Source organism: Laetiporus sulphureus (genome assembly GCF_001632365.1).
Source record: "Laetiporus sulphureus 93-53 unplaced genomic scaffold LAESUscaffold_46, whole genome shotgun sequence".
NCBI lineage: Eukaryota > Fungi > Basidiomycota > Agaricomycetes > Polyporales > Laetiporaceae > Laetiporus > Laetiporus sulphureus.
In genome coordinates this window covers 230,692-245,868 of record NW_024468555.1, presented here as the reverse complement: position 1 = coordinate 245,868, position 15,177 = coordinate 230,692, and the positions used below count along the sequence as shown (strand labels likewise).

The 15,177-nt window shown below is 51.7% G+C and overlaps 10 protein-coding genes across 10 annotated transcripts; 2 read left to right on the top strand and 8 right to left on the bottom strand.

Moving 5' to 3' along the window:
* Positions 1 to 219: 219 nt before the first annotated feature.
* On the bottom strand, positions 220 to 1,428 carry LAESUDRAFT_661330 (phosphatidylinositol N-acetylglucosaminyltransferase; the record flags this gene model as incomplete). The annotated part of the gene is made up of 6 exons (XM_040904929.1): positions 220 to 292; positions 364 to 530; positions 581 to 728; positions 785 to 971; positions 1,037 to 1,264; positions 1,320 to 1,428. 6 exons carry the CDS (start codon positions 1,426 to 1,428, stop codon positions 220 to 222), a joined length of 912 nt encoding a protein of 303 aa, XP_040760473.1.
* A 234-nt stretch (positions 1,429 to 1,662) lies between these two features.
* Positions 1,663 to 2,671, bottom strand: LAESUDRAFT_705793 (uncharacterized protein). Its single transcript, XM_040906600.1, has 3 exons — positions 2,302 to 2,671; positions 2,128 to 2,244; positions 1,663 to 2,064 (listed from the first exon to the last, which is right to left on the bottom strand). The coding sequence occupies exons 1-3, from the start codon at positions 2,470 to 2,472 to the stop codon at positions 2,056 to 2,058; spliced, it is 297 nt and encodes a 98-aa protein (XP_040760472.1). The 5' UTR covers positions 2,473 to 2,671; the 3' UTR covers positions 1,663 to 2,055.
* Positions 2,672 to 2,759: 88 nt separating this feature from the next.
* LAESUDRAFT_744920 (uncharacterized protein) lies at positions 2,760 to 3,697 on the bottom strand. The gene is made up of 5 exons (XM_040911340.1): positions 3,598 to 3,697; positions 3,478 to 3,532; positions 3,228 to 3,419; positions 3,020 to 3,168; positions 2,760 to 2,963 (listed from the first exon to the last, which is right to left on the bottom strand). Exons 1-5 carry the CDS (start codon positions 3,649 to 3,651, stop codon positions 2,832 to 2,834), a joined length of 582 nt encoding a protein of 193 aa, XP_040760471.1. The 5' UTR covers positions 3,652 to 3,697; the 3' UTR covers positions 2,760 to 2,831.
* Positions 3,698 to 3,825: 128 nt separating this feature from the next.
* Positions 3,826 to 5,414, top strand: LAESUDRAFT_738615 (actin-like protein; the record flags this gene model as incomplete). The annotated part of the gene is made up of 9 exons (XM_040910915.1): positions 3,826 to 3,879; positions 3,943 to 4,007; positions 4,082 to 4,280; positions 4,332 to 4,456; positions 4,512 to 4,634; positions 4,687 to 4,876; positions 4,928 to 5,102; positions 5,153 to 5,292; positions 5,349 to 5,414. 9 exons carry the CDS (start codon positions 3,826 to 3,828, stop codon positions 5,412 to 5,414), a joined length of 1,137 nt encoding a protein of 378 aa, XP_040760470.1.
* A 12-nt stretch (positions 5,415 to 5,426) lies between these two features.
* LAESUDRAFT_684989 (40S ribosomal protein S24) lies at positions 5,427 to 6,392 on the bottom strand. Its single transcript, XM_040905874.1, has 3 exons — positions 6,028 to 6,392; positions 5,897 to 5,968; positions 5,427 to 5,841 (listed from the first exon to the last, which is right to left on the bottom strand). The coding sequence occupies exons 1-3, from the start codon at positions 6,337 to 6,339 to the stop codon at positions 5,788 to 5,790; spliced, it is 438 nt and encodes a 145-aa protein (XP_040760469.1). The 5' UTR covers positions 6,340 to 6,392; the 3' UTR covers positions 5,427 to 5,787.
* Positions 6,393 to 6,766: 374 nt separating this feature from the next.
* Positions 6,767 to 7,555, top strand: LAESUDRAFT_762613 (uncharacterized protein; the record flags this gene model as incomplete). The annotated part of the gene is made up of 5 exons (XM_040913128.1): positions 6,767 to 6,805; positions 6,860 to 7,115; positions 7,169 to 7,219; positions 7,278 to 7,404; positions 7,459 to 7,555. 5 exons carry the CDS (start codon positions 6,767 to 6,769, stop codon positions 7,553 to 7,555), a joined length of 570 nt encoding a protein of 189 aa, XP_040760468.1.
* A 422-nt stretch (positions 7,556 to 7,977) lies between these two features.
* Positions 7,978 to 8,465, bottom strand: LAESUDRAFT_661393 (uncharacterized protein; the record flags this gene model as incomplete). Its single annotated transcript, XM_040904935.1, has 2 exons — positions 7,978 to 8,147; positions 8,198 to 8,465. The coding sequence occupies 2 exons, from the start codon at positions 8,463 to 8,465 to the stop codon at positions 7,978 to 7,980; spliced, it is 438 nt and encodes a 145-aa protein (XP_040760467.1).
* Positions 8,466 to 9,513: 1,048 nt separating this feature from the next.
* LAESUDRAFT_400004 (uncharacterized protein) lies at positions 9,514 to 10,672 on the bottom strand. The gene is made up of 2 exons (XM_040902305.1): positions 10,238 to 10,672; positions 9,514 to 10,170 (listed from the first exon to the last, which is right to left on the bottom strand). The coding sequence occupies exons 1-2, from the start codon at positions 10,324 to 10,326 to the stop codon at positions 9,639 to 9,641; spliced, it is 621 nt and encodes a 206-aa protein (XP_040760466.1). The 5' UTR covers positions 10,327 to 10,672; the 3' UTR covers positions 9,514 to 9,638.
* On the bottom strand, positions 10,654 to 13,448 carry LAESUDRAFT_400019 (ARM repeat-containing protein). Its single transcript, XM_040902306.1, has 9 exons — positions 13,315 to 13,448; positions 13,207 to 13,244; positions 12,850 to 13,146; positions 12,513 to 12,761; positions 12,214 to 12,450; positions 12,051 to 12,165; positions 11,368 to 11,999; positions 11,049 to 11,316; positions 10,654 to 10,985 (listed from the first exon to the last, which is right to left on the bottom strand). Exons 2-9 carry the CDS (start codon positions 13,231 to 13,233, stop codon positions 10,981 to 10,983), a joined length of 1,830 nt encoding a protein of 609 aa, XP_040760465.1. The 5' UTR covers positions 13,234 to 13,244; positions 13,315 to 13,448; the 3' UTR covers positions 10,654 to 10,980.
* A 295-nt stretch (positions 13,449 to 13,743) lies between these two features.
* LAESUDRAFT_399977 (uncharacterized protein) lies at positions 13,744 to 14,527 on the bottom strand. Its single transcript, XM_040902304.1, has 2 exons — positions 14,092 to 14,527; positions 13,744 to 14,037 (listed from the first exon to the last, which is right to left on the bottom strand). Exons 1-2 carry the CDS (start codon positions 14,377 to 14,379, stop codon positions 13,837 to 13,839), a joined length of 489 nt encoding a protein of 162 aa, XP_040760464.1. The 5' UTR covers positions 14,380 to 14,527; the 3' UTR covers positions 13,744 to 13,836.
* Between the last annotated feature and the right edge of the window lie 650 nt (positions 14,528 to 15,177).

Genomic DNA, 15,177 nt, shown 5'->3' with positions numbered 1-15,177 from the left:
GTGCGCTTAAGTCACCTCTGCTTAAATAGCCGAAGGCTGCTGACCAGACAACGTACTGGCAAAGAGCACCGTTGAATGCTTATCGCCCCTTGAGCACGTGGTATGCATCAAGAATCTAGGCGGTTGCAGAAGATGTCGTTTCGTGGGTACACACGCCGTACCATCACGACTTGCACGACCTCCGATCGGGGCCACCAGTCCTGATTATGAAATTGCCCTCTAAGGAGTGACTCCGAACCTGTCGGGCTTGTTAAGGACAGGCACGGCTGGATCCCATGTGCCCCTAATCTCACTGCGGCGGCGATAGAGCGATGCGAGCAATGAGTCAGTCTGACCATCCCGACAGCGGCATGATGAACGTACTTTTTGTACTTCTGCGCCCAGATCAGAACTCCCGGCCCTACGAACATCACAAAGCTGAGTGATATGAAGACAAGACAGGTCCCGATGCGTGACACAGAAGCTGCCAGGCGAACTGAAGATCCGCACAAGCTAAGCGTCACAAATCCCTGTAAGAACCCGGGACCGGTCTATGGTAGAAGTCAGAGTCGGCGACCCTGGAGGGAGAAGGGGGCATCACCTGTAAGCGACGGCGCAAGATGGGAAATAGAGCGAATAGCTGCACGGAGAACAGCATGAGCGCAAAAACCGATTGGTCATCCGGCAATCGGGAAGCGAGAACTACGGCTGAAGAGATTGCAGCATTCATAGACAGCACTGATGTCAACCTAGAGGGTCATAATCGTACCACGAGAATTACCATATACGGCCGCTTCACACTCACCTCTCCTGGTGATGGATATAAGCACGAAGAGGGGTATAATCCGCCAGTAGTGCGCTCAGCACGAAAAGACCTGCTGACAACGCCCATATGGAATCTGAGGACGTCGCAGCTGTCAGAGTGCGCAATACCGGAGACAATGCCATGAGGGCCAGAAAGACCAATATAGATGACTTCATGGCTTTGGCATCTGCATGAATGTCACGTTGCGCGTGAGGATTGGAGAGATCAGGGAGAAGGTTTGAGGGCACGTACGATTTGCCCCGGTTGACGTCTTGCTGTCACTACGGCAGTCGACCAGCTCCCATAGGGCATATCCCGTAATGAATGCACCAATAGACATCCATATGAGAACACGAGCATCCAATCTGCTCTCATTCAACTGAATGAATACAGCAAGGAAGATGAAGATTGTGGCGAGGTGCTGGCTGATCGCGCAGGACGCGCGGACTAGATACCAATACGTGTATGGTACGAAGTTAGCTGATGTTCGCCTAGGTGAGCAGAACGTATTCCTCCGCAAGGGCATACAACTTACAATTCCTGGAAAGAGACGATAGGAACGACTTTGGCACGTAGTTATCCGGGTATGATTTCTTCTTCCATAGCACTCTGTCCCATTCCGCTTCCCATGCGGCTTCTGTCATTCATATGGGGGTTGTTATCGGCCAGCGACAAACACTCCGTCTTGGCGACGATGATGCTAAGGAGTGTGTAGATATAGCCAGCTTGCGTGCGGTCGCGACCGTCGGTCGCGTGCGCTATCCTCCAGTAGTGGTGGTGATAGCGACTGCTTCCAGAGTATTGGTGTTCAACAAGCGCCCGTCATGTCCATTGCAATATTGTAACGTAGCTTTATTATTATTTACGTGGAAATTACGACTGAAGCATATCCCTCTGTACAAATGTTTGCGAATAAGGAGGGCACCTTCGATTAACCAACACTAGTACTGGCACTGCTGACCCACGTTGGCATGTTTGTATCATACTGTTCGATTGCGAACGAAGGGCAACTATGATAATAAGTCAGAAGGGACGAATCGGCGAAGCACTCTTCCTACACGAGAATCTGCTTCCATACATTTTGCTGCAAGAACACGTAAATGACTGCCTTCGCGGAACTTGTCGTCGGTGGATTCTGCGAGCAAATTACTGGTTGCGTAGATTGCGGGGCAGCACATCAGCTTGAAGCACGAGGCACGCAGCATCATCGAAGATAGGTTGACGTAACGGAAGTAGCTCGAATGTACGAATAGCATGGAATAATGCGGCGGTCAATCCCACTGCAGGCGAAGACGTCAGGATTGACGTGTCTTCGGCATGCAAGAAGGCAGGAATGCACTCACCACGAGCCTCTCTTCTTGCTTGGGCTCCGGTGCCCTGGGAGCTTTCTTCGATGCCTCCAGCTGTGCTGCCAACTTACCCCGATTTGGGTTCGCAGCCTGCGTGCCACGCTTTTGCTCCTGAGATGGAAAAGTTGTTCGCACGAAACGTAGTAGAATATATCTTATAAAACTCACCGCCTGACGCCGTTTCTCAGCAGCCTCTGCAGCAGCCGTGCGAGCGCCCGTCTGGGGCTGGCCTCCGTTAGCTTGTGAGCTCAGCGTGTGTCCTTCTTTGCCTTTGTTTATTGGACGGAGAACGGTATCTCCGCCCGACAGAGTGCTTGGTTTTGAACAGAGCGAGCCCATGTCGGTGTGTGAGATGGGACAGTGCACACTCGTCCTCGATGCGTTCCGTAATCATCAACACATTGGCGCAGTGCCTCTGATGGCAGTGTTGATTTGAAATCAGGTGCTGACGACAGCGGCCCAGCCGTCAACAAGGTCAAGAACGTGCAAGAACGTGCAGGTGTGTGTGTATGCGAACCCGAGCGGTGGCAAGCTGGCTCAAACGCCCAGGAAGAAGGTCTGTTGAACGATAACCCGAAGCATCTTCATCAAGCAGGGCGGAGCTCAGATTCTGACTGTCTGGTATTCACAACGTTGTGAACGATAATAATGAGATATAAAAGAGCGAATAGTAATACATATAAGAGCACGATGCAGAGTCATAATGTAGGTGTCACAGATACGCTGATGTACTGATCCCGCCTGTCGTCTTGCCCTCGATTCCACAACCCGCGAACACGATTCGCGAGCTCAAATCCAATGTCTTCAGGATGTCTCTGAGGGATCCATGCCTGCATTGACTTTGTAAGATGAACTTTGTCATTCGCAGGCTGAGCAAGGGGCTCACCTCCCACCACCGTCTGCTTGTATGCCATGGCAGGCTTGTATCGAGGCCGGCTTTGATCATCCTACCCTTGATACCAGCCCCAAGCAAAAGACCGAACACAGTTAGCAGGAAGATAGTCACCACGAGCTGGTCCCTTGGCGAATCTCGCTCTGGGAAACGGACCAATCAACGTGAATCCACAACCAGAGCGCACACTCTTTAGACTCACGAAAGCACCTTGCTTCGACATCACCCTCTTTACCCGTTGCTGTGTCAGGGTCTGCATCTCCTAGCGTGGCACCTGCACATATAGGCAGATTCTGGTTTAGACACCATTGCTTCGTGCATGACAGGCAAGGTTGCTTCGGATTGTCAGGTATCTCCATGTGCAAGATAGTGTAGTTGGAGCCGAAACATATGCCTGCATAGCAAGGACTATGAGCGCATGCGAATTGGAGTTGTGTTTGAGTTCGACGCACATTTACAGAGTTCTGTGGCCTCCCATTTTTGACCGAGGATAGCATGTGTGGACAGCTACATTTGCGAGATACTCCTGTGAATTTCAGGCTCTTTCCCCGAGATAGCTTGGTGGTGCTCACAGCAAGGCACAGTATTAGCAGCAGAGCGCAGAACCATCGCGACGAAGTCGACATGATGAACGGAAGAAGGATGAGTACATGCGCGAGCTCTGTCAGACGCGCTAGTCGCGCCGTCTCGCGACGCGTCTTACACCTAAACCTCCATCTCGAGTCTGCCACCAGTAAATCATCGCCCGGTGTCTGTCCACCGGGGCCGTGTCAGAACTACGCCTTGTGCAGTAAAGTAGGATGGCTAGTGAATTCGAAGATGTGCTCACAAACCAGCCGGTAGTCATCGACAATGTATGTCCACTTTATTGGGTTATGTCCCGCTCCGTCCATTGACAAGCGTTTGGTCGCATACAGGGATCGGGCACTATAAAGGCTGGGTTTGCAGGACAAGACCAACCGAAATGCTTCTTCCCGTCCTTGTGCGTCTTCACGGTTAGGGACATCCCACATCGCCCGTGCACAGCGCACTAACGTCCGTATCATGGTGCACTAGTGTGGGACGGCCTAAGCACATACGTGTTATGGCAGGCGCTTTAGAAGGAGATGTCTTCATTGGCAAGAAGGCTCAGGAATTCAGAGGACTGTTGAAGATCAAATACCCGATGGAACATGGGATAGTGACTGATTGGGACGACATGGAACGTATATGGAGTTGGGTGTACGCTGAAGAGCTCGGAACTCTTAGTGAAGAGGTTCGTCTACTTTGCCTACTTCATCACACCCGATGATAATGTTCGTCAAAGCACCCCGTATTGTTTACAGAGGCACCTCTGAACCCTCGGCATAATCGAGACGTGGCGGCCCAAATCTTCTTCGACACCTTCAATGTGCCTGCACTCTTTATTTCTGTTCAAGCTGTCTTATCGCTGTAAGCACGCTTTCATTAATTAAGCCTCCATTGTACCGAGATGCGTTGCATTCAGGTATTCTTCAGGGAGGACAACCGGGATTGTGTTAGATTCTGGGGATGGTGTCACACATGCTGTTCCAGTGTTCGAAGGTTTCTCTATGCCGCATGCAATCCGACGAGTGGATGTTGCAGGACGGTGAGCATCACTAGCCTCGCTCATTCGGCCCTGCTCTCATGCCAGTGCTTAGCGACGTGACAGAACATCTCCAGCTATTGCTGCGCAAATCAGGACATCATCTGCACACTACGGCTGAACGGGAAGTCGTTCGTACCATTAAAGAGAAGTGTTGCTATATTGCCCTCAACCCCGCAAAGGAAGAAAAGGATTCCATTGGGCGGAACGAGGAGTTCCGGCTGCCCGACGGCAATACTGTGCAAGTGCGTGTTTGTTACCTGTATGCTAAGGGCGTAGCTAATGAAAGATGGCAGCTCGGCCCCGAACGATTTCGCGCGCCAGAGATCTTATTTAATCCAGAGTTAATTGGTCAAGAATATGCTGGTGTACATCAAGTAGTAGTAGATTCAATCAACCGAGTCGACCTTGACCTGCGGAAGAGTCTGTTCTCGAACATCATTCTCAGCGGAGGAAGCACCTTGTGTCGTGGTATGTCGTTTCTTGCGTCTATCGCGCCTTCTCTTTCACGATATTTTTAGGATTCGGTGATCGGCTGCTGAATGAGGTGAAGAAGATGTCCCTCAAAGACGTGAAGATAAAGATCTATGCACCGCCGGAACGCAAGTATTCAACTTGGATCGGGGGATCCATCCTTGCCGGATTGAACACGTTCAGAAAGGCGCGTTTTTCTCTCACTGGTACACCTCTCCCAGGCTCATGCATGTCCGGCCACAGATGTGGGTTTCTGCAGAAGAATACCAGGAAGATCCGGATATAATTCACAAGAAGTTGGGATTTTGAGCTCTTTACCTTGTCATGTCGTCATTGCACTGTGCTTTCTTCCTGTTCGTACGCAATATCCTAGACCACCCATGCGATACCCACAATGTACTGTCCAGGCATCTCGTAATATGATGGTATCAGAGGCGAACAGAGCAATGGGGGACCCGCAAGTCCTACGGCACATGTGCAGTGCTGCAGCGCGGTCGAGGTGACGGTCATAGTTCGGCATGCGCATAGGACTCATGAAAGCGAGGAGAAGGCCAGCATACGCAGTACGATACAGTTGGGGCACAACGTTTGCCCCGCGATGGGGTGGGGGATGAGGGGGACGAATGTGGTATGAAATGCAAGAGACGATGAAAGCACCGATAATACACGACGCGCCCAACCATTACTTGCCCTTCTTCGGCGGCTCCGCAGCCTTGACTTTTTTGGTGCCACGGAGCTATGAGCGTAGAGTCAGAGTCGTAGAGATGAACTAGATGCAAAGACATGCTGACCTTCTTCGCACGGTTCTTGCGCTCTTTCCGCAGCTTACGGTTGGTCTTAGGAGGCGCCTGGATAAGGCCAAGCTGTATATAAAACGAGTGAGATTGTCCGGTCTTCGCTCACGTCAAAACAGGGAACGTACCCGAATCAAACGGTACTTGGGCTCAAACTTTCTTTGCGATGCCTCGTCATCGTAAATCAGCGCAAAGCCCGTGCTGCGTCCACCACCGAAGTGTGTCCTGAAGCCGAAGGGAACGACGCGTCCCTTTTCGGCCTTGTAGATCTTCGCGAGCTGCTCGGCAAGCTCGTCCTTCGGCACATTTGCTCGCGATGGGTGTAGGACGTCAACGACAAATTGGCGGCGGGAGAGGAGGCGGTTGGTAATAAACTTGCGGGTCCGGATGGTGATGGGTGCTGCTGGGTCGGTCTGCAAGTCGGGCAGCACGTCAGTCATCTATTCCACTCCCCTGGTCCGCTATGGTACATCCCGCCATCATGTCCTCCATCCACCGAACTGCCGACCATTCCCCACCATTCCACCGCACCCAACGACTCCCACGACATCCAATACGCAACAGGAATAGCACTCACCATGGCTAGTATCCACGCTTTTCTGATTCCCGTAAGCTGGACGTCGACTGGGCCGTCGAGGAACCTTCCCTATCGGGGCAACACGGTGTGGGACAAATACGTGTACATACCATTGTGGCTGAGAGTTCTCAGGCCGCCGGTCCGGCAGGGATGTGAGGCTGCGCTTTACTCTTAAGTCACATCGTCCTCAGTACTCAGGGACGTTCCTGTCGGTGGCGGGCCAGATACCTGTATTTATACTGCTCCTTACGCATCTGTTACATCTGCATCGATTGCAACGCGTGACCATCATGAGTAGAACCAGCTTCGCATCATCGTTCGCCCCTTATGTGAGTACGTCTGCGTCCTGGTGTCGAGAAAACGTATTCACCGAACATGCGTAGACTCCACCACCCGATGACCCATCGTATCCGTCTTCCTCTAGACACACATCACGCGCATGGCCCCCGCGAGCATCCTCACAACAACCCATGTCATACCAGTCTGGAGCTGTTCCGACTTTCAACACCTCTCAAGCCGGAGGCCCCGGCGCCGTGGAGGAGGCAGCGGCAGAAAGTGGGGCGCAAATTTGGGAGACACGATTTGGTGCGAGAGTGGACATACTAGCTGCGTTTGCGTATCTGCTCGGGCCAATATCTGGTGAGTCGGGTGTCGCGACTCACGGATGCGCACCAAATGAAACTCGTACACAGCTCTGCTGCTACTTATACTGGAAACCGACAATGACTACGTGCGATTTCATGGTTTGCTCATGTAACCTCTCCTGTATCAGTCCAGTGGCTCATTCTCGCTTCGCCTTAGCATACCAATCAGCCCTGCTGTCTACGCCCTTGATCTTGCTGCGGATTTTGGCGTCCCTGCTTCAATTCCCATCCTTCATGCGCACAATCCTTACGTTGATAGTAGCAGCGCCTTTGCTTTACATGACGTGAGTGCATTGATATTGACCGGAATGGAAGTCTCTTGCTTATGTTCTGCGTAGCTGGCAGGCGTACATCGATGCCGCCCGCAATGGTTTGGTGCGATTTCAGCTGCCATGGATTGGACCTATGGCCGACCGATGGGTATCTGAAGAGTAGCGATACCATGGTTCCGTGCTTAGAGCCTGAGCATCAGACATGGAGGCCTGAGAGCTCTGCTCCTTGTCTTCGACATCCTCTGTATTTAATGCAGCTTACCCGGACACCGGTTTGCCTTCATACCGGTTTTCTCTTAATGACGGACTTAACACATGCCCTGCAGTCCGTCATTAACTCCTTTTGTTTACACCACCAACTCAGAGAGTCACCGGTCCACAGTTCAAACTTAGCTTCGTCTCGGAGTTGCAACAGTGGGATAGATTGTCAGCGATGCATGCAATACGAATGCAAAACGAATCATGATACACAACGATGCGAAATACTATCAATACATATGAGGGTCCAGCCCTTGATTATACATGGTCATGATCGGAGGAAAGGGAGGGGAAAGGGTCGCCCGTCGTGTGCTCAAAACGTCTCCGTCATAGCGGTAGGCACAGGCCAACAATCTCGACACCGGCTTCGCATGCCGTAGAGGTGGCTTGACCGAGGAGATCGCGAAGCAGTGGTACCAAGTCGTTGATAATTGCATCGGTCAGATTCTCCGTGGCATCGAGGACTTCGTCAATGATACACTTGATGTCATAGACGGCTGTATGCGCAATGAGACACATCATCGCCACACATCAGGCATGAACTTACTGGGACCTAGGAGGGGTCCAATCCCTGGAATGCTCTCGATCGCTTCGTAGGTATCGCCCAGGATGTCCTTCACAGCATTGACGGTGGCCTTCAGCAAGGTCTCGAGCTGATCATTCTTGTTGTAGTTGGCTAGTCCCTTGTCCGCAGCTAGCGCAGCGAGGACAGATTGGAAGCCACGGAAGTTGGTGTTGAAAGACGATAGCTCGGTCAAATATTGCTCGCTAAAGTCGGCGTTCGCAGCACGCTCAGACGCCGGCTCGCTAGCCATGCCACCTGCTCATGGTTTAGCCTAGTGGGTATCATTGAGGAGACATGACACGCACGGATTATGTTCGCGTTTTGGTTCATCTGCGCGGAGTACGAGCTCAACATGTCAAAATTATTCATGACGCTGCTGTCCGCTTGGCGCTTGTGAGTTGACACGGACGAAGAGTGAGCAGAAGACGCAGGCCCATGATCAGCGAGATGCGACTTGAGAGTGACGTTGTGGTCATGATGCGAGCTGCCGTCGGACATTCTAGACGAGAGATCCGTCCGCTGAGCCAGGTCCATGGTATATGCATTCAAAAGTGGGAGAGGCAACGGCAGGGGAGACGCAAGAGCTGGAGTAGACCATGTCGAGATGCCAACCAGTGAAGCAATAGCCGCAGCGTGGAGAACCAGGAAGAGGGCGCGCAGGATGGAGGACATTGTGATTGAGGTACCGATAATTAGTTTTGAAGATAAGAGGATGCGAGCGGCTAGCGCTGCAAAAATATGAGACTAGGTAGAGTATAAAGCAGACGAGCGAAAGACGGCGGGCGTTCGGGACAAGACGTGACAAGCGAGTGTTGAAGTTGAGGAGACCTCTTATATAGCGCGACTCAACTGAACCTTGTTTGACGGCTCGGCCATTCCTCCGCATTCTCATTGGCCCCCACCGACGCGTCGCGCTCACGTGACTCTAACACCGTTTTGCCACCCATATAAGCGCCTGAATAGTATCTAATCGCAATTTTCCGACGAAACAGAATCGGTATATGTGGCACTCCTGCAGACAAACGACACAAACATGCAGCTTGCGGCATAGTACGTACTACATGGACGCCACAGGGGACGTGACCGAGCATGGGGCGACGTGAATGTAAGGAAACTATCATCAGTATGAGAGTCCAGAATGTACGTGAGTATCCATTCCAACGTTGCAGCCATGTAATGACGAGCCCAGCCCGAACCAAGCGACGCGGGTATAATTTAAAGAACAGTGGCTCTCAAGGAAGGTGGGAAAGTTAGGAGAATATAAGGTTGTTCATGATGATGATACGTCGAGGACATTGCCTCAGGTGCTTGCGGTTCTGTGCGTCCAGCTGAGCAGCTGAACCACACTCATAGTTTGATGCACGATTTCCCATCTGCAGACCGTTTGTAACCCTGTGCACAGGTATAAACTTCCATATCGTGGTCAGATGCCCATGATCTCGGTTGATATGACATGACCCGACTTACTTGCGCAGTGCCCGCGCACGCACCCCACATTCCATATACCCTCGATGGCAGCGCAGTCCTGTCCTTCTCCAGTGGATGCGCAACCACCGCACGACTCAAGCTCAGCGATGGTATCGAGGCACTCATAGTCTCCCGTGAGCCCACCCAAGCCGGCAATGGGGCAAGCCTCCAAGTTGTCGGGGCAGAGGGGGTTGTTACGCGATTTCAGAATACGTTTGTGGTGCGAGCTGATGCCCTTTGCAGATGGAGTCGGCGATGCGGACGTCGTCGTGGTGTGGGGCTCGCAGCAGGTAGAGGAAGACTCGTTCCACTCCCAGCCACCAGAGCACTGGGGAGTAGGGCTTTGATCAACCGGCTTCTTCGGAACACAGGCCTCTTTGCCGTCGTGCCAGTACCAGCCGTTTGTAGGGCATTGCTCATTCCCCTGAGGAGGCGATGTCGTATTGGATGTACCGCCATACGGAAGACAGCAGTCTTTGATTCCATAACTTTCGAGAAAGCACACGTCAGCAAAGAGAGAAACGAAGCATAAGGCGACTTTCTACAAACACTCACTAGAATTCGGAGTCTGCGCAACTGTCCGAGCCAGCGAGTACGAAGGGAAGCGCGGCGGCCAGGAAAAGTAGGGCGGAAAAGCGGGCCATGGTAAACGATCGTGGGCTCAAAGGAACGACAGACTGCTATACGATGAGAGGTGGGAACCAGAAAGGCGAAAAGGCGAGATTTAGCCGACGCCTTTATGGTACCGGTCTTCGGTCACCTAACAACGGACTCCGGCCGATCCGTGCACCGTGCGGTAGCGTTGGATCGGTGATTGGATCGTTCACATCACATTCCTTGGCGGTGTCAACAGAACGTGCACCGGTCTCACCAACAATTGACGCGCTCGTACTCACCAAGATAAGTAGAGGCGCGAGACATGGGACCATGGAGCGGCATGTTACTTGCACCGACAAATCACCGATCTTGGCAGTCGCGCGGAGTAGTCATTGTCATGCATCCATGAGGTCTGTTTTGCTGAGCTTCTCTGAAAGCTCTTCTATCGGCTACCATAGGCTAGAAACCAGATTCCAGTGGCGCGGTTATTCTGAAACCTCTCCAGGCCTGTCACTGCTTGATTGTCGAATAAGCCACCACGCCTTTGATACGTCAACCGGAGCCTGACGAATAGAGACATCGTGACAAAGCTTGTACATTACATTCTTGTTCTTCGGCCATTGACAACGGTAAGAAAACAAAGAGAATGTGGTAGAATAGGAGCTTCGAATGGCGATTGTAAGGACTATATATGGACACCCTCAAGCTAACGTTCAGGCACATATTTCAGAAATCGACATTTATTGCTGCACGATCAAAGAGTACTCACCTCCTATCTCATGTGCTTTCTGCAGCGCACGGGATGCGAAGAATCGCACGTCAGCATCCTGGTCATTTTTCAATACGTCTAATACCGGGACAATCTTCTGTTGCGTCAATTGCTTTCCCTCTGGACTGCTGCCGAACGTGTCAGCAAGAACTTCTAGAGCCTTAGCGACATTAAAGCGGATGTTGGGTATAGGGTCATTCGCCAATTGCAGGAGGGTGTCGAGTATCTCTCCGCGAACGATATCGAGAGTGAGGGACGGAGCAATGACCTTGTTCAGGTGTAAGGGAACAATCTACGCAAGAAGAAAAATAATACTCACTGTGATGGCCTGCACAGTAGTCATTCTATAGAGGTAATTTGGGTGCTGACCCATGCCGACCACCTTCGGCACGATCTGGACCTTGGCCCAGTCAACGCCAAAGACTTCTGTGAGCTTCTTCAAGTTGACGATAGCGGCCTCCCTAATGCTGAAGACGGTGTCGCCAAGCCAGGACATGCAAAGGTTGCCCAGCTGTTCGTCGAAGAATTCCTTGCCAAGCTGGGTTGCAAGAAGAGGGATATATTCGATGATGGCCTGTCGCACTCGCCATGATTTGTCTTCGGCCAGTTCAACAATGGCCGGTAGCAAGCTCTCCGACAACAAATCAATACCAATCACTTCGACCACGTCAGCCCTTACAGATACGAAAAGATCTGCGCACGTACCCGCGTTGACCTGTTCAAGCTTGCTGATGATATTTAAGCGAACCTCCGGGAACTCATCCTTGAGCAAATGGAGGAACAACGGAAGCAAGTGTTCAATCGTCGAGTCCTTGCCGAGCAACGGAGCGAGACCACTGATTTGGTTTGCAAGAGAAGCTCGGACGTGTTGGGAAGTATCCTGACAGAGTTCTCGCACGCATGGAATAATACGTGCAAGGATCACTTCCTTCTCGAGAAGCTTGGCGAAGCCTGGATGAACGTTACTTTCTCAAGCATTCCTGGACAAAGGGAATCGCGTACCTGGAACTTGGCCTGCGGCAGCAATACGGACCTCAGCTTCATTGTCCTTGAGCAATTGAACAAAGTGCCCGATGAACTCCTCCCGGACCAATTCTTGCCCAACCGCTTCCGCAAGCTGATCATAATCAGCATAATCTCAAATGGCATCTACCATATTACCGACCTCGTTGAAGTGGCTGGCTGCCATATACCGCACTCGCCAGCTTTTGTCAGACACGGTCTGCCTGATCTGCTTCAGTAACTGATCCTTTACTTCCGCCGGCGTGAGTTGTTGAGCTATTGCAATGAGGTCCTCCACGGTCAATAGACGGACGGAGTCCTGATCATCCGATTGCAGTCTACGATAGATAGCGAGACCATCCGCAAGAACGTGAGGCTTCGAGAACTTCTTCGCCAGGGGCTGGATAGTATCGAGCACGATCAGCGCAAAACATATCTCATAAGAAGTACGTGAAGACGTACACCCAGCCACTTCGCCGCCGCCCGTCGCACCATTGGCGTATCGTCCGTCCCCAAAGCGGCAAATCCTCTACGCAACTCATCCTGCACCTGGGGCGCGACTTTGTCGTACACCGGGGCGTATAGTGCACATGACGACGTGCGGGAGGTGAACCATCCTCCATGCGATAGTCTTTGCAGGAGAGGAATGTAGTATTTCTCGATCTGGGCTTGACTGAGCGCCGCGGAGATTTTGGTGATGGATTCCGCGGCCTAATGGTAATCGAGGAAGTGAGCATATACGTCGAAGTAACACGCCTTATAGAAGCATGGCCCTCGCTGGGAGAAGCAACGGACGCACCTTGTCTCTGACAAGCGTCTCTTCCACCGCGCAAAGATTCTCCAGTGGCCCCAAAAGTAGATGGGCGTATTCGTTTCCTCCGATGTACTCCTCAAAATTACTCCCCAACTCCTCCGCAAGCGCTAGCAACACCTCATCCTCGTCGTCCACTGAGTCTTGTAGAAACGGAATGAGTTCGTCGCGAGCACGTTCCGGCCCCAGCGCGAGAGCGATTGTCGAGATGCGGTGGATCGCGTTCAGTCGAAGTTGAACATCCTCGGATCGTAGCTCATCCATGAGGATAGCAATCGGCGCAATCTAAAGAAAATCGAATTATATTCAGATGCAGCTGGTAATACGGCAGCCAAGAGTACCGACATCGTCGACCGAGAAACCGGGTTCCATGGTGGCTTATACTGAACAGCGATGAATCGTGGCGAACGGCCGGTTAGTAGACAGACATTGGCCCCACGTAGGATGGCTTGCCTTCAAAAGACGATATGGTGATCAGCAATGTACTACGGGCCGCGAGAGTAAATGCACGCAGGGTGAATGGATCACGACGAGACGAGGACAGCAGATGTTGATGTCCCTGTTTGGACGCAAGTGATCAAGCGATGCTTCAAGCGCGTGCCGCACTGCGCTGCCAGCGACTCGCGGCGATGGCTCACAATTCAACTGCCAATTGCTGAACAAGTTGCTATGTATATGTGATTACATGGCCATGTTCTGCTACAGCGGCCAGCTACGTGCATGTAATGTGCAACCAACGCTAATGGTAAGGCAGCAACGCTCGCTACGGTGGACTGCTCCTTCAGTTTAAGGTTACGCCAAATCGATTCAGCGAAATCGCATAGCGTCACCCCGTTGAACTGATTTTACGGATCTTGCACATTCCGTCATCACAAATTTACTGTTCATTGAGAATCTCAGCACATGACGTTGACATACATGGCACAATAAGGTCCGTAACTAATCCTATATACATACCAACGAACACGGATATACTCACCATACCGGAACAGTATCACGAAGGGAACTGAACGCATCACGAAAGAAACATCTCTTCACGAAGAAGAGGGGGTTCCAAAAATTATGCGAACGGGCGGTGACGCGAACGTTACCGTCCACCGGTATTCGAACCGGTCGCAGCAGTATAAAGACTGCAAAGTGCTTGCTGTGAGGAACTGATGCCAAATATGCCGCTAGCTATATCAACTATTAGATATTCGACGCAAAACGAGTACCATGAAGCCTGCTCACCCTGATCTTGAAATTGCGCCACTTGCCTTGGCATTTGAACAAAAGTCGAGATGCCGGAAAAGATGGAGAGGCAACGCGCTCATTAACTACGTCGCTTCCTAGACACCAGTTGAGCGGAGTGCATGGCAGTCGTGCGCCCGGCAATTTGACTGGCAGGTCGTGCTCCTCGTGGCGCAGTGGTGGCGCTCGATAGAACGACAACGTCGGAGTCGACCACCGTGCGCCCGATGTGAGCGACGCTTCGTATAGCGAAAGATCGTGGCCTTTTTGCATCATGGCACAGATCATAAGCCTGATAGCACATCACCTGATATGATGTCTCTCGCCTCTATGGACGGACGGCGGTGTATCCAAGCCGATTATCATCGAATGACTGGACTAAACTCCGGCGCACACAGCAAGGTGCACACACGCCACCGATAAGCATCAAGCCCTCGTATGTCGCAGTTGAAGCTGTCCAATCGTCTCGAAAAAGGTCTGACCACCAGGCTTGAGCTTCGCGACACGTCGAGACGCAATCATGCCGCCAATTGTCACCAGCGATTGATAACCTCGCACTGCAAAATCGAAGTGAGCCCGGCGGTCTAAATGCTTTGCTCTCGCAATAAGCAGTGAGCGTCCGCTGACGCAACCGGTGATTGCACATATGAATGATCTGTAATCTCGTGTATGCCCATCGTAAAAAACCAAGCAAATGGCTGCAAGTGTCCGCAACATCGCATGTGATGCAATAATGTCATGAATGCAGTATATCGCAAGTCAACGTATTTGCCTCTTTAGACGGCTTCCGTTTCGTCGCACCCGTGACGGGCACGAAGGTTGCCGATAGCAGCGCAAGCCTGCCTCGTACAACCGGCTCGAAACCACCATCTTCAATTATGATTCGTTTCTGTGACGTTTTCGTTTATAATTTGTTTCTGTGACGGTTTCTTGTATAGCATGAAGTGGCAAGTTTTCAAAGATCACTATCGATGTGATAGCAGAGCAAGCAAAATTCACGTCGAGCCACGAAGTAGTCGTGAGATAGCCCCTGAAACATGAAATAAAATCACGTTAAACTCGACCGCTGTAACAAGAAAGGATGGA

What these genes read in the sequence shown, in the direction of transcription:
- LAESUDRAFT_705793 (XM_040906600.1), bottom strand. Translation starts at nt 2,472, where the DNA reads ATGGGCTCGCTCTGTTCAAAACCAAGCACTCTGTCGGGCGGAGATACC. An exon ending in CTGAGAAACGGCGTCAGGCG is followed by an intron (nt 2,245 to 2,301) that starts GTGAGTTTTATA and finishes TTTCCATCTCAG; the next exon opens with GAGCAAAAGCGTGGCACGCA.
- LAESUDRAFT_744920 (XM_040911340.1), bottom strand. Translation starts at nt 3,651, where the DNA reads ATGTCGACTTCGTCGCGATGGTTCTGCGCTCTGCTGCTAATACTGTGC. An exon ending in GGCCACAGAACTCTGTAAAT is followed by an intron (nt 3,420 to 3,477) that starts GTGCGTCGAACT and finishes CTTGCTATGCAG; the next exon opens with GCATATGTTTCGGCTCCAAC. An exon ending in CAAGCAGACGGTGGTGGGAG is followed by an intron (nt 2,964 to 3,019) that starts GTGAGCCCCTTG and finishes AAGTCAATGCAG; the next exon opens with GCATGGATCCCTCAGAGACA.
- LAESUDRAFT_684989 (XM_040905874.1), bottom strand. Translation starts at nt 6,339, where the DNA reads ATGACTGACGTGCTGCCCGACTTGCAGACCGACCCAGCAGCACCCATC. An exon ending in CCAAGTACCGTTTGATTCGG is followed by an intron (nt 5,969 to 6,027) that starts GTACGTTCCCTG and finishes TTTTATATACAG; the next exon opens with CTTGGCCTTATCCAGGCGCC. An exon ending in GCAAGAACCGTGCGAAGAAG is followed by an intron (nt 5,842 to 5,896) that starts GTCAGCATGTCT and finishes CTACGCTCATAG; the next exon opens with CTCCGTGGCACCAAAAAAGT.
- LAESUDRAFT_400004 (XM_040902305.1), bottom strand. Translation starts at nt 10,326, where the DNA reads ATGGCCCGCTTTTCCGCCCTACTTTTCCTGGCCGCCGCGCTTCCCTTC. An exon ending in TGCGCAGACTCCGAATTCTA is followed by an intron (nt 10,171 to 10,237) that starts GTGAGTGTTTGT and finishes CTTTCTCGAAAG; the next exon opens with TTATGGAATCAAAGACTGCT.
- LAESUDRAFT_400019 (XM_040902306.1), bottom strand. Translation starts at nt 13,233, where the DNA reads ATGGAACCCGGTTTCTCGGTCGACGAT. An exon ending in CCGGTTTCTCGGTCGACGAT is followed by an intron (nt 13,147 to 13,206) that starts GTCGGTACTCTT and finishes GATTTTCTTTAG; the next exon opens with ATTGCGCCGATTGCTATCCT. An exon ending in CTACTGTGCAGGCCATCACA is followed by an intron (nt 11,317 to 11,367) that starts GTGAGTATTATT and finishes CACCTGAACAAG; the next exon opens with GTCATTGCTCCGTCCCTCAC.
- LAESUDRAFT_399977 (XM_040902304.1), bottom strand. Translation starts at nt 14,379, where the DNA reads ATGATCTGTGCCATGATGCAAAAAGGCCACGATCTTTCGCTATACGAA. An exon ending in GGCGCAATTTCAAGATCAGG is followed by an intron (nt 14,038 to 14,091) that starts GTGAGCAGGCTT and finishes TAGTTGATATAG; the next exon opens with CTAGCGGCATATTTGGCATC.